At 45.0% G+C, this 15,182-nt stretch overlaps 2 protein-coding genes across 8 annotated transcripts in view; one reads left to right on the forward strand and one right to left on the reverse strand.

Moving 5' to 3' along the window:
- SEMA6A (semaphorin 6A) overlaps positions 1–10,494 on the forward strand; it is a 182,291-nt gene extending 171,797 nt beyond the window's left edge. For all 7 annotated transcript variants that reach the window (XM_028749366.2, XM_028749370.2, XM_028749368.2 and 4 more), the window contains one exon: positions 7,138–10,494. In XM_028749366.2, the coding sequence (XP_028605199.2) occupies positions 7,138–8,327 (1,190 nt within the window). In that variant the 3' untranslated portion in view covers positions 8,328–10,494. The remainder of the gene's footprint in view (positions 1–7,137) is intronic.
- COMMD10 (COMM domain containing 10) overlaps positions 1–15,182 on the reverse strand; it is a 133,173-nt gene that overhangs the window by 2,019 nt on the left and 115,972 nt on the right. The gene's annotated exons all lie outside the window — the stretch shown is intronic.

The raw sequence follows: 15,182 nt of genomic DNA on the forward strand, positions 1-15,182 counted from the left end.
CCTTAGGGGTTGTTGGCTTGAGATGCCTCCATTGGTTTTAGAAAGCTACAGCAAAGGAGCTCTTTGCGAGTTCCTGCTCATGTGACAGTTGCCCTGTGCGGGTGGGTGACAGACAGGAGAGGAGCAAGGCAGAACTAAAAAATTTCCAGGAGCCCAGAATTCACAATAGCATTCCTTACATTTGCAACAGGGCCTTGGTGGCAACGTCCCATTTGTTTTGTGCCATCAGAGAAATAATGTTCCTTGAAATGGGACCCATGAAGATGAGATATAGGCTGCAATTAGTCAGGAACCCTGCAGTAAGCTATATTCTCATAAGCATATAGAAACCTAATGTATCCCAGCTGCTTTGAGCTTTTCCCAAAGTAAACAGCTGGATGTGTTTTAGCTCATCCCAGGCGTAGCAGAAAGGTCCTAAAATGTATATAAAGATCTAACAGAACCTACAGCATGGGATTAAGAGTTGAAAAGGCATTTGCATCTTAAGCAACAAAAGCATCCTCCAGTGTAATTCTGTAAAAGAACAAGCTAGATGGTTTATGTATCCCCGAATATGTTTTGAAGCGTGCACAATTTCTTTTCACTTAAGCATTTCTTGGTTTTAACTTCCATTGCACATAACAAGACTCAAATCTGTTTTAAATTCACACATTTAGGAAGTCCCAGCCTAGCGGGGGACGGCAGGGAGACTTGGAAGTGATATTCAAGTTTCCTGACATGAAATAATCTTAGGAACACATGGTGCTGAAGGCAACACTGAACGCTAATTCACTGAGTTTCAGAAATGATATGATAGCTCTTACAGCTCCACTATAGGGATGAATGGCACCAGACAATAACATTTGGGGTGATACCCAACATTAGCCATGAGTAGGCCTGATGGAATGAAGTCCATTGACAATCAGTGGGGCTACTCCTGAGTATGACTGGATAGCACCCATAATTCCAAAGGTGTTCCCCACAAAAAAGGAGTAACTATGCTGAAACAGCAAAGCTAAGTTAAAATTATTATTATTATTAATAATAATAATTTTATTTATATCCCACCCTCCCCAGCCAGAACCAGGCTCGGGGTGGCTAACATCAATATATATAATACATTAAGACATAAAATTCAGCAATTGACTGAAATACAGCTTATAATCGGATTAAAATCAAAATAAGATCAGATGGCTACCTGCAAATAAATAAGAGAACTGTTATGGAAGAATGGAAGCTTTCTTTGGACTATTTAAAGAAATATAATATGATGAATTTGCAAACAGGATTTGAACTATGAGCAACAGAAATAGAGAGTATCATATTAGGGTTATGGTATAAAATAGAGAAGATAGGGTACAGCAAATAGATAGAATGAAAAAACACCATGGAAAATGGGATGGGCAGCTCATAAAAGAAAAAATGTACCGGTACGTATTGGAATTATATGTGAAATTTGTGGAAATTTAATAAAATAAATTAATATCTATCTATCTATCTATAAATAGGAGTAGTGGAAATTAAATGTTGCCCATGTGCAAAAGAGGCTTAAATTTTGCAAATTCTGTAAATGGTGGAAGTGGATGTGGGTGACTTCCCACCCAACCACAGCGGGCACAATTTCAATATGAGAATCTCAAAATAGCCGCCACGCTTGCTGCGTTTACAACTCATGGCTTGCCTCCTTACCGCAGCACATTTAGTCATTGAAACTTTATATCCCAATTAGCAGTTTCCTCTTCATCCCTTCCAATGATCACATCATATTTCATTTACCGAGCCTTGCTCCCATTTCCATCTATGCCAACATTTGTGTGTGTGTGTCTGGGGGGGGAGAGAGAGATGGCGTTATTGCATTGCCATCTGGTCCACATTATATTAGAAAACAAGAAGACGATGACAGATTCCCGCTGAGGAAACCACACTGCGCTCTCAGTTTCCCATTCACTGCGGCCACTGGGTTGCTGCAGCTCTGAAGACTATTAAAAAGTTCGCTTTTTAAGTAAATGGTGTGGGTTTTTGACAACAGGCGCCTTTTGGCAAGACGTTTTACTGGCAGGTTTTGCTAAAGGTGATCAAAAACATTCTGCCAGGATGGAACATAGAGAAGCAACATGCAGTGGCCATCGTGGTCCTGAAATTCAAATTCAGTTGTGTCCCTAATTTCCATACAATAGCCTTCCCCATGGTGGTGCCCTCCAAATGTTTTGGTGCACAGTTGCTATCTGGGGGAAACCAGATTGGTGAAGCCTCCCTTAGATGAACCCTATTTTCTGCCTCTGAAGAATCAACCTTCTTGCTTTGCCATTTTTGAAGACACAGGCGACCTGCAACCTAAATGCTGCAGTGTTCTCACCTCCTAAGCAGGAGTGGGTCATTCCTGCGCAGGTCATGCCACAAATCTACACCATTTTACAGAAAGCTATAAGTCAGTCAGGAGAAGGGACGCTGGTGGCGCTGTGGGTTAAACCACAGAGCCTAGGACTTGCTGATCAGAAGGTCGGCGGTTCGAATCCCCTCGACAGGGTGAGCTCCCGTTGGAGGGTCCCTGCTCCTGCCAACCTAGCAGTTCGAAAGCACGTCAAAATGCAAGTAGATAAATAGGTACCGCCCCGGCGGAAAGGTAAACGGCGTTTCCGTGCGCTGCTCTGGTTCGCCAGAAGCGGTTTAGTCATGCTGGCCACATGACCCGGAAGCTGTACGCCGGCTCCCTCGGCCAATAAAGCAAGATGTGCACCGCAACCCCAGAGTCGGTCATGACTGGACCTAATGGTCAGGGATCCCTTTACCTTCTTACAGGTGGTAGATGTTAGGGTTCTATTATAAAGCAGAGAAGATCTGACAAGCCTGAAGTCTGCCCACTGTAGGCTGTAAGAAGCTCAAATAACGCTTAGCATTCTGTGGCTACACAGCATGCTCAATTCTCATTGGGGTGCTTTATATAGAGCTTTTAGCTCTATACATCTTGCATTCTTGTTTTTTTAAGGTATGTTGTACTTCAGCAAACCTTAAGGTTTTCCCTAGAGTGCTAAGACATACATGCACCGTTCTGTTTGCATGCTGCCTTTCCATAGTTCAAACCACGCTCAGGGCAGCTTACAACATAAAATGGATTACATAATTACAAGCATAACAAAAGTAGTCATAAGCAATAAATAAAACATCAAGAAGTACACAGCCAAATGGAACAATTTCCATACAGATCATAAGAATATCTAAAATAAAGGTGCAAAAAATTACCATATGTTTTGCTCTGTAAGACTCACTTTTTCCCTCCTAAAAAGTAAGGGGAAATGTGTGTGCGTCTTATGGAGCGAATGCAGGCCGCGCAGCTATCCCAGAAGCCAGAACAGCAAGAGGGATCGCTGCTTTCGCTGCGCAGCGATTCCTCTTGCTGTTCTGGCTTCTGGGATTCAGAATATTTTTTTTCTTGTTTTCCTCCTCCAAAAACAAGGTGCGTCTTGTGGTCTGGTGCGTCTTATAGAGCAAAAAATACGGTAATAGCAATAATAGGAATCACAGCCCTCTAATAAGAAACCCTAAGCAACACCCTAGCTCAAGAGTTTGTTTAACAGCCTCAGCTTCTGTAGCTGGAGTCAGTCAGGGCCCTGTCAGACCTGGTGGGAAAAGGCCTGCAAGCCAGGGAGAAGGTCTTCCAGGACTCACAGCCAAGATGATGGCCTCATTTTGGCTCCATTTCTTTCAGCACCCCTCACCTTAGTTTGCTGTTAAGAAGGAGTGGCATTGGAAATGCCTCTCCTAAACTTCTGGAAGTGAGCACACATGTGGCCCAAAGCAGTGGTGGAAGGGGAGGTGTGTCTTCATATAGAAAACATCAGTGGGTGGTTTTTGAGTTGCTGCTATCCCATTACAGGTATGGCCAGATCCACTGTGAGATTTAACAATCCAATAAACATTAACTTGTAAAAGAAGGGAAGTGTTATAATCGGTTTACAGCTGCACACACACCCTGCTTCATTGTGCCTACATCACATAGGCTGTGGAGGAGGAAACTGATACAGCATATGGCAGGAATATGTAAAGTCTTCAGCATTATGTCATGGCCAGAAGGGGAGGCATCCCTGATGTGAGATGGTTATAAGACTACAAGAACGTCCTTATCTTCATCTGTGAAATGTTAAAGGGAGGCAGTAATGCCACAAAGACAGGCCTGTTTGTTTCCGTCACCAACAAATGAACCGTAGCAAAGATTTTGACTCGGGGTCCAGACTTGCTTTCCCTGTGTAACCTACTCCAGAATCTATTTTTAGAGAGCACAGACACTAAGGCTTCCTTTGGTGTTTTGCCATCTCGAGCTGTGATTACAGACAAGACAAACTCAGGCTTGTAACATGTTGAGACTATTTTGGTCTCCCAGACTGCATGTGATAAAAAAAAAGGGGGGGGGAGACAGCCTTTTTGTAAAGAACCACAATCATTGGAGCCTCTTTTCTACAGATGCATGCTAATGACTTCACTGTGGGAAGAGTCGCATGCTTTGCAGTGCATTTGATGGCATTTTCCGAGCAAAAATAGCCAGAGAAATTATACTAAGTTTAGCCACGGACAGAGCTGTCTAGTTGGGTGTTGTCCTTTATTGTTTGGCACCAGTTTATTCCCATGGGATTGATAACACTCACTACTTAGAACCAACCTGTGCAGGCTTTTAGGGTTGTCGATCGGCTACACATACCACAGAAATCTACTCTGGAATTGTGCACAATCTGCAACAGAGCACAGTAAGTCCATAGGCAGAGGACGTTTCATCCCCTCACCGCAGGTGAGGGGGAAGGGGATGGATCTGGGGGGGCTTTGTCATGGGGGCAGGGGTGCCATTGAGCAGCAAAATGTCTTGGGCCAGCCCTGGCACCAGGTCGCCACTTAATACACTGCTTCAAAGGCTCCAAACACCCAGCTTGGGAACTTCAGAAACCAACTTCAGAAAACAGCCTTTTCACTGTGTAAGTGGGGTGTGTGCATAGCTTGAACATAATAGCCTTGGGAGACAAATGAGGAAGCCCAGGAGGCGAAGATCAGCCTGCAAATTGTTCTCCACCCCTGGCATATACATTAAAGAGGAGAAAGAGGAATAGATTTTTTTCTGTAACCTTTTTTACATGCAGAGAAGTTTTGACATGAAAGCCCCATGAAACTAGCTCTCCCCCAGGTCTATTATGCAGTGGGAAATGGCCGTGAGACAACTGAGGGCGTTAACATTTGCTTTCCAAGGGAGAAATTCTCCTTGCTGCTCATTCCTTATATGAAATTATTAATTGCTCGTCACAATGCAATCATTTCCATGCAAAACTAATTTCACAACTGGATTTTATAATTTCAGAAAGCATTTGAGTTCCTGCTTTGAATGCAAATATACCATAAATGCATACACACTATTATTTAAAAAAGGACAGCAAATCTATCACAGCTGAGCAATAATTCTAGAGGGCTGCTTATCAATGCTTTCCATGAGGCTCAATTTCTGCTGCCGTATTCTTTGGAGATAGTTTGCATGCAAACGACGTTAAAATACGATTGCAATTTATTCTACAAATGATCTGTATCTTCCATAAAGCCTTGTCATGCAGTAAAACCAGTCCCATTCGATCTCTGCTGCAATAATGGTACTTTTACATTTAACTATAATAACTTGGTATTGGGTTCAGATGGTCTCCAAAATTTGATAGGGATTCACCACTTTTAAAAGCAAGATTTCAGCATTCGGCTGTGATCTGACTTTTAGACCATAGATGAATACAAGGGGGAGGGAAACAGGTCTGGTTCCTCATTACATAAACCTGGCTCATCTATTCATCTTCAGAAAGCTCTGAAACAGTGTGACAGAGACCAAATGTGAGTCTCACCATCGCAGAGATAGCCTCCCGTGTCAACAGAGTGCTCCATGTGAACACATCATCACTTAACAGCCCAGTTTGCACCACCCGCACTATTTTTCAGCAGGAGAGAAATTGCACGTACCACATCTCTATACATGTGCACTCAGAGGACCCAGACTGCAGGCTAGCTAAGGTTGAGAAAGAGGAACTTGTCTACTCCTTGGCCCCGCAATTTTGGCAGCATCCCCAGTTAAATGTATAAAGCAGGGAATAATGTTTTTGCATTGGAGGAGACCGTACAGGAATAGTCCTTCACCTGTGTAGCATGACCTTGGTCCAGAAAGAGCTTCAAGGTTTTTCCCCCTACATTTTTATTTGTTTCCCCCTTCATTTCCCCTTGCAAGTGTTGTTGTGTATGTGTGAGCAGGTCTAAAGGCTTTGGTGCACAGCAGGCTATACAACTGGAAAAAAATATATTTATTTCTGCATTTTCTCCCTTAATATTCTGTATGGTAGTTGGTGGGTACATTCAAATCATTTTTTTATTTATTTTTTGTACGCTTAAAAGGATTAACTGTGCTAAAAAGGCCAGCTGCTGCAGGGAGATTTCCTAGGAGCTGCAATATACCATAAAATGGCAAGGTTTCTGCAGAAGCAGGAAGGAAGATCTCTGGAAATAAAGATTGGCACGACTCTCTGCAAAGAGAGATACACATTGAGGATGTTTCATTTGCTTTTCAAATTTTGACTGGAAAATACCACTTGGAATGGGGATGAGGGTTGAGTTTTCTCGGTCTTCCTTAAGAGACCAGACCAAAACGTACGTGAGTGCTCAACTAGATGTGATGCAGACAACCACCCCATAATAGGGGTTCCCCCCTCAAGAGCCAAAGAATGATATAACTCATTCAGGGCTTCTGCTCCAAACTCCACGTGCCATATGGCAAACCACTTTTGACCTATCTCAAAAATAGCCTCAGTTGGTCTTTGGGTTGTGACCAGTTACTGCAGGAGCACTCAATATTGGGACCACCCCGAGTCACTCATCGCCACATCTTTAAGAGTTGTTTTCAAAATGCAGGAGTTGTGTCTACAGCAGGGTTTCTCAAACTTGGGTCTCCAGCTGTTTTTGGACTACATTTCCCATCATCCATGACCACTGGCCGTGCTATCTAGGGATGATGGGAGTTGTAGTCCAACAACAGCTGGAGACCCAAGTTATGGAAACCCTGATCTAGAGAATGTCTTTAAATGGATTAACACTGACCGTAACCATTTCCCCCCCTGTGCTTCTCTGCTTACCTCTTTATGATATTTGTTGCAGGAGTGATTCGGGAGAGTTATCTCAAAGGGCACGACCAACTGGTGCCGGTCACCCTCCTGGCCATTGCAGTCATTCTTGCCTTTGTCATGGGGGCTGTCTTCTCGGGGATCATAGTGTACTGCATCTGCGACCATCGGCGCAGAGACGTGACCATCGTGCAGAGGAAGGAGAAGGAGCTGACCCAATCCCGCAGGGGCTCCATGAGCAGCGTCACCAAGCTCAGTGGCCTCTTTGGGGACACTCAGTCCAAAGAGCCAAAGCCGGAAGCCATCCTCACCCCGCTGATGCACAACGGCAAGCTTGCGACGCCGGGCAGCACCGCCAAGATGCTCATCAAAGCCGACCAGCATCACTTGGACTTGGCCGCTCTACCAACTCCAGAGTCGACCCCGACGCTGCAGCAGAAGAGGAAGCCCAGCCGCGGCAGCAGAGACTGGGAGAGGAACCAGAACCTCATCAACGCCTGCACAAAAGACATCCCCCCTATGGCATCCCCCGTGATCCCCACCGACCTCCCTCTCAGGGCTTCTCCCAGCCACATCCCCAGCGTCGTCGTCCTGCCCATTTCTCAGCAAGGCTACCAGCACGAGTACGTCGACCAGCCCAAAATGAGCGACATGGCGCAGATGGCGATGGAGGACCAAAACGCCACCCTCGAGTACAAAACCATCAAGGAGCATCTCAGCAGCAAAAGCCCCAACCACGGGGTGAACCTGGTGGAGAACCTGGATAGCATGCCGCCCAAAGTACCCCAGAGGGAAGCCTCCCTGGGGCCTCCCGGGGCCTCCCTCGCCCAGGGCGGCCTGGGCAAGCGACTGGAAATGCATTCTTCCGCTTATAACGTGGACTACAAGAGAAACTACGCCACGAACTCGCTTACGAGAAATCACCAGGCCTCCACCCTCAAAAGGAATAACACTAATTCTTCTAATTCTTCCCACCTCTCGAGAAATCAGAGCTTTGGCAGGGGGGACAACCCCCCTCCTGCCCCACAAAGGGTGGACTCTATACAGGTCCACGCCGCTCAGGGTCAGACCGTGACTGTATCTAGGCAGCCCAGCCTCACGACATACAACTCGCTGACAAGATCAGGGTTGAAACGCACACCGTCGTTAAAACCAGACGTACCCCCCAAGCCCTCCTTCTCCCCTCTTTCCACGTCCATGAAGCCTAACGATGCATGTACATAATCACCGTGGGGTGGGGGGGAACAGCAGGTGACCAGAGTACGCCATTACAAAGGCAGTGTTTAGCAACGGCAATGCTCTTTTTCAACTGACCAGGAAGCTGCCTGAGCCTGTGGATGCATTGCTCTCTGGGGAAAGTGGAATATTTTTATTTTTTAAGGGAGGGGGGGTAAACAATCGGGTCATGCAATACATGGTTTGCAACTGTAGGACCCACCCCCACGATGCAACAGCTCTTTTACTCAAAAGACTAACCACAAAACATTGAGCCAAAAGCACACACGAGAATGATGACTGTGATAACTTCACTCGGAAACTGCACATTGCGCAATTCCGGATCTGGGAACTTGAGTGCTTTGAAAGCAAAGACGGAAACGGGGAAAACGACAACCCCAAACAAGGAAAACGGAAAGGAAGGAAGGAATTCATTGATTAAGCTAACTCTTAACTGAACTGTGGCAGACATTTACTCTGTGCAGGTACTGTGAAATGCTCATCAGTGTTACAGCCATTTGGTTATAGCCGATTGCCATGTTGGGCAACCACTCTGTCCTAGGTTTCCACCCCTCTTCTCTTTTAATGAATAACATGTGACTGTTAACGCAAGTAACTCCTATTATTTATTGTTCATCCTTTTGTCTTTTTTTATTATTCCTAAGGAAATTACTTCTGCATATCATCATATGAGCAGCTCTCTCCAGAAGGAAAAAAAAGCAAAATACGTTGAAAATTATGCCTATTTAACGTGAAACCCATTAACTGGAGTAATTAAAACTCTTTTTATTTTTCCAATAAATTCACTGAGTTAAATAAGTTGAAGGTGGAATTTTGAACTTTTGTGTTTGGACTCTCTGATCTCTTTCTGGAAAACAAAAAAAGGGGAGTATTTATTTAAATGTCAGATAAGCTTGCCTTCCAGCCTCCGTGCCGGGCAGTAGTCAAAGAGAAACCACCCCGTTCCACAACAAGGTTCCTATCTTCCTACAGTAACTTCCTGCCGCAGCGTTGAAAGCTGCCCTCCTTGGCCCCTCTGCTGTGAACATGGTTTTGTCAATAGCTCATCATTTCTGTGAAGGCACCAGCTTTGTTTTCTGCCATCCCATTTCACCCTTGCATGTGAAATGGCAGACAAAAATCCACAAACGCCATGGACTCATCCATATTATGCTGGCTTTTGCCGTGCATAGCTCATGGTCTTAACCGCACAAGGGCAGGGAGGGGAGAGCGTTGTTTGTTGGTGGAAAACACATCTGTGAATACCCTACTTTCTTCCACATGTAAATTTGTGCCTTACACCCTTCAGTTGTGTATCTTTGTGAGCTGTCGTGTGTGCCCCCTTTCCCTTTAGAATAAATCAGATATTTATTTATCTCCATCCTCAATTACTCCTCTGGAGAACATGCACGTTTCAAGGAAGAATATTGAGGTTACGGTAACAGCGACACTCCAGCTCATCAGAAGGCGAGGCAGTAACAATGCACATCGCTTCAGTGTGACTTTTCTAGTTTTGGTTCTCAGACCACCCCTTGGGCTATGCCGGCAGTATCATCTCCGTACTGCGGGCAGCTATTCCTTCTACCCGAATCTTTTCATATCCCTTCTGCATAGTGATGTAGTCTTACTCACAAACCAGCAAAGAAGTCATTAGAGGACTGTCATCAAAAGTCTGATGTGTGAACTGAAGGCAAGCACTAGGTGCTGTCTGGCAAAGCAAAAAAAAAAAAAAAACCAGGCACCCTCGCACAGCGTTTATGTACAGCACATAAAATGAAATGGAAATTAATATAAAGCAGGCTGGCTCCTGCTGGTTCCCAATAACAGCTACAGTAACGCAAACCCAAAAGGATGCTGCATAACCCCTTTTTTAATTTTTAAAAAAGTGGAGGGGCTCCTACTTTGATTTAATTTGCTCCCATTTGTGGGGTTTGAAATGTGGGTGCACAGAGTGTGTGTGTGTGTGTGTGTGTGTGTGTGTGTGTGGTCTCACAATTTCTGGGTGGTTTCATGCACAAGCATGTATTTTGTTTTTAATAACTCTGTCAACATACTGTAGCAAAAAGTGGTGTGAGAGTGTGTGTGTTTTATATTGCCTGGATTGAATGTTTGAGAGGGAGGAGATAGTTATTTTGGTTTGGTTTTTTTCTTTTGCTTGGGGACGGACTTTTTTTTTTTTTTAAGAGAAGGGTTTTTATACTTCACTTGGATTTATTTGGCTGGATTTGGGAAGGAGGGGGCGTTTTGCTTTTTAATGATAAAGAAAGGAAAACTTCTCAAGTTGGTTAGCACACAGGGGGTCGTTTAGAGAGCCTGGATGATCAAAACCAAAGTGTGTGTACCAATGGTGCTTGCATACTCCCTGCTTTCAACTCTGCCTCTCTGACTAAACTGGTTCGTCCACCATTCGTGAACTATGCTTACTGAAGTCAAAGCTATGTTTCTTGTTGGGGTTTTCCGTTTGGCTTTGTTTCTTCATTTCTTCCTAAGCTGCAGGTGGCAGGGGACTCATCAGCAAAGAAAAGGAGCAATGCAGTCTTTTCCTCCCCAAGCTCAACCCTCTGGAGTTGCGAAGGGCACAGTGGCCCCCTCCCTGCCTCTTAACAAAGCATTCTGTCATGATGTAGAAATGAATAATCACTGCAGCTTTGTACAGAGATCTCTGCCTTTGTAATATACACCCTGACAAAGACTGGGTTAACCTTGAGGTGCCCATTTTGTACTTGAGTGTGGTGTTTTTTTCCTGTTCAGATCCTTCCCTTGCTCCCCCCCACCTGACACCTCTCCCCACCCCCATTTTGCGTGAAGAGGTTCTTAGACCTAAGTGTGCCTTTGCTTTCCACTCTTGCTATACACTGGTTAGACGCAACCAATTCGGACTCTCATTTGTTGTAAAGTTGTAAAATATTGTGATGTCACCAAACTTCCCTTCATCTCCACATTCCCTTAACATCCGATTCACGATTAAATGTATGTTGTTTAAAAAAAAAGGAAAGCAAAAAAATAAATAAAAATTAAGATTTTAAAAATAGAAAAAGGAAAAAATGGCAAGGTAAGGGCGGGGGGGAAGTCTCTTGATGACATAAAGTAATAAAACCAGACTGTTCTACCTTCTATTTTGTCTCCTGGTTCTTCTTTCTTGATTAGTGCTAAATAATACAAAAATAGAAGAACAAACTGTTGTTGTTTAAGCGGATACCAACAGAATATAATTGGTGGCTCTCTGGGTTGCAGAAGAGCAGCTTGCAGCATAATCCTCAGGCTTGCTACGCTAGACAAAAAGTGGCTAAAACTAGATGCCAAGGTCGCACCACACACCTGCAGCTCCACAAGTCACAACCTCACACTAGTGTTAGGCAGCTGTACAAAATGCGAAGACTGCACTGATTAGATAGGCAGCATGGCAAGACCACGGTGGGCCAGCCAGGGGTGGAGGAAGGGGTGTGTGGTGGAGGTGGGCCACCCTGGATGTCACCACTGGGGGGGGGGGCGACAAAAAGCTGGGTGACACTCACTGCGGGGCCTGCAGCACGCCCGAGCCACATGTCTCTCCTGGGAGAGACACAGTGACTTGGGCACGTACAGGCTCTGCGCTGCCCAAACGATCCGCCCGCTGCCTCCCCCTCAGCTGTAGGGCGGCTGAGTCACAGGAGGCAGGCAGACTCTGGGGGCCCCGCGGTGCGCGCTACCCCTGGGCGTGCCACCCTAGCTTCCTCCACCACTGGGGCCAGCAGTGGCATTAAGCAAAACCCTGCCTCTGTTGACATGAAATGGGATCACCATTTCCACCCTTCAGACCCAATGCACAGGAAACGCACTGAGACACACAGACTGGGCAACCACAGAACCAAGGCTCTTCCAAACCCACAGATGCACCAACTGGCCTTGAAAGACGCAACTGGGAAAGTTTCGCAGGCTAGTAACTTTTGCAGACTTATTCGCAAGACTGATTAAAAAATAAATAAAAGCCATTGTGGTGGTGGTGAATGGAGGTTGTTTTACAAAATAAGGGACTCAACATTTTCCATAGGAACAGTAACAATGCATCAAAACTTACCCAATCAGTCCAATCCTTAAATTTGTATGCCAAAAAGGTTCCCAAACCCTGCTACTAATCAGATATGGGGACATGCTATCCATGAATAAACAGAATTGCTAACTTCTTATCCGTTCCAGAAATGTGAACCACTTTTTAAATACCACATGAAGAACAGTGCTCTTATGATTTCATTTTGCTGGCCTGAGCCAAAGACCCAGAGAAGTACTCATGTACACACACACAGCGGGGGGGGGGGGAGTGTATGGAAGAACCCAGATTTCTAGATAAATCTGTAGAAGGAATGAGAAACCTCTGGCCCTCCTGATGTTATTGGACCCCATCCTTTCTGACCACGGGTCATGCTGGTTGGGTCTGATGGGAGATGCAGAGTCCAACAACATGTAACGGACCACAGGTTCCCTAGCCTGGTAACTGCATCCACATTCTCTCCTGATAAAAAGTACACAACCGTTTTCTGGACTTGCTGTCGCTTTCCATTTTCAATGGCAGTTCTGCACAGAGCACAACTGTTCAAAACTCCCCCACCCCGCAAAGCTGCATATGCAGGTTCCCTTATTGAAATTGCATTCTGCATGAGCTCAATTGGCCAAAGGTTACATTTGGGGGAGGGGAGACCAAAAATGGCATTCAGTTCTGAAAGACCTACTTGGTTCATGGTTTTATTCTTTGCCCACCATCTCGCTCTAGGTGTACTGAGCTCATTTGTCATCATCATTGATGAGGTACTTCTGTGCTGGCTCAGTCTTTGATCATATTTCTGACATGTGAAGTAGCCCGTAAAGCCTTTAGCCAATACAATTCATAGATGACCTGGAATACAACTGACTAGCCGACATGCACTTGCCAGACTAGGCTACAGTTCCAAGTGCACCAGACACCCCCAAAACTGCAGTTGGGAATGGTAAGTGTACTTAATTATTTTGCTTAGCACCCTCTTTCCTCAGTGCCTCATAACCACCATCAATTAATTTTATGTTCATAGTATTCCAAATCTTTCAACACAGTCCCATAAATTCAAAATTGTGAGATTTAGGGAGAGAAAACTGCTGTGCCTATCTCAACAGGTGGAGTTAATGTTGCTTTAACACACAAGCCATTTCATCAAAGCACATATTTTCTTGTGTGTTATAATTGTTACATTTTAGGCTTCCAAACTTGTACAACACTGCTGTGTCTCCTTTCGACACCCTTTTGTGCCATATCATCCATACCATCCCTTTATGAGGAAGTTGTACTTCAGCTCTTTTCAGCTGCAACCTTTAGGTATTAAAACCAGTAGCCTTGAACACAGGTGCTCAGTTTGGGAAGTTTGGGACTTTAAATGCCAGCGCTCTCCTGCAGCATCATGGGCAGAAGCCAACTATGACTGCATAAGCAGAGAAAGCTGCATAGACGTCCTTATGTGGCCCTTCTCAAGGTAAGCATCTCTGGCATAGATGTGCAGTCTTGCAAAAGGGACGTTGCGCCTGCCTTCTGTGCCAATATCTAATGCCATCAGCTATGCAACACTTTGATTTCAGAGTCTTATGAGATGCAAGCATATCTATCCAAGTGGTAAATTCCTTTTGGTTGTCCTGTCAGGGCCAAATTCACCCTTAATTCAATATCCATTATCACTTGGAAGTCTTGTAGTCGCTGTATCATCTGTTCATCTGGATTTCAGATTAATTTCTCCAGACACTTTGGAACAAGAATGACTTTCAGATGCTCTCTGTTTCCCAAACATACTGTTCCCTTTGTAACAGAGGAGGAGGACAGCCACGTTTTCGCTCTTACAGCATTTTTGAGCTGTTCTAGAAGTGGGATGATGACTTTTGCTTCAAGAAGAAAAGAGAGAGTCTTCCCCTGCCCCCCCCCCCGGTCGCAGCCCCAAAAAGGTGGTTAAACAGTTTGAGTTGTTGCTTAGAGTATAATTCAGAAATGATGGCAATGAAGCCAATGTTGTTGAAAAGAGCAGCTCAGTACTGCCACGAAGACCAGCTTCGGATAGTACCAAATTACACGTCAGGCAGACATTCATTATATTGTGAAGACATGCAATCGGCCTATAATATAGTACATACTGCAGTGAAATTATGAGTATGAGTTGTATCTGAAATGAAGTAGCTGCAGTTCATAACTGATGAGCCAACCAAAAACTTTCCTGCTGGTTTTAGTACGAAGGGCGGATGCCAGGAGCCAAGGAAGGCCGCACTGTTTTCTGACCTTCACAGTTCGAGGCAATATGCTTCTTGATTCTAGTTGCTGAGAATCGCAAGTAGGAAGAGAGTTGTTGCACTCAGGTCCTGCCTGTGAGCTTCCCGAACACATGTGGTTGGCAGCCATGAGAAGAGGATGCTGGACTCAATGGGACTTCGGCTTCCTATGTTCTTTACCTCTTCGAGTGGGCGAGGCTGTGGAAGTACATAAAGGGACTGTTCATAAAACTGGTCAGTGTGGAGAGAGGACTCCAGCCAAAGGTGACAGAGAAGTAACCTCTATTCTCTCACAGGGGCCATTCCCCATAGGCTTTGTGCGATGATAGATCAGCACAAATTACAGCATACAGATTACTATCGCAGCATCTATTTCCTTTACCACACAAAGGAACCCTAAACAGAATTACCAACAGATTTGCTTAGTTCCAGTTTCAAGGAAAATAGAACAGACAGGCCCTAGCATTCTAGGTCATCTGCTTACAAGCATTGAGCACTACCCCGGGCAGCTGAGAAACGGCATTTCAATTCCCGCCCCCCACCCCAAAAAAACACCTCTGTAGTGACTGCACCTGGCATTCTGGGGCATTCTGGGAAATTAAAATGGCA

Source organism: Podarcis muralis, chromosome 11 (assembly GCF_964188315.1).
Source record: "Podarcis muralis chromosome 11, rPodMur119.hap1.1, whole genome shotgun sequence".
In the NCBI taxonomy this organism is placed as follows: Eukaryota; Metazoa; Chordata; class Lepidosauria; order Squamata; family Lacertidae; genus Podarcis; species Podarcis muralis.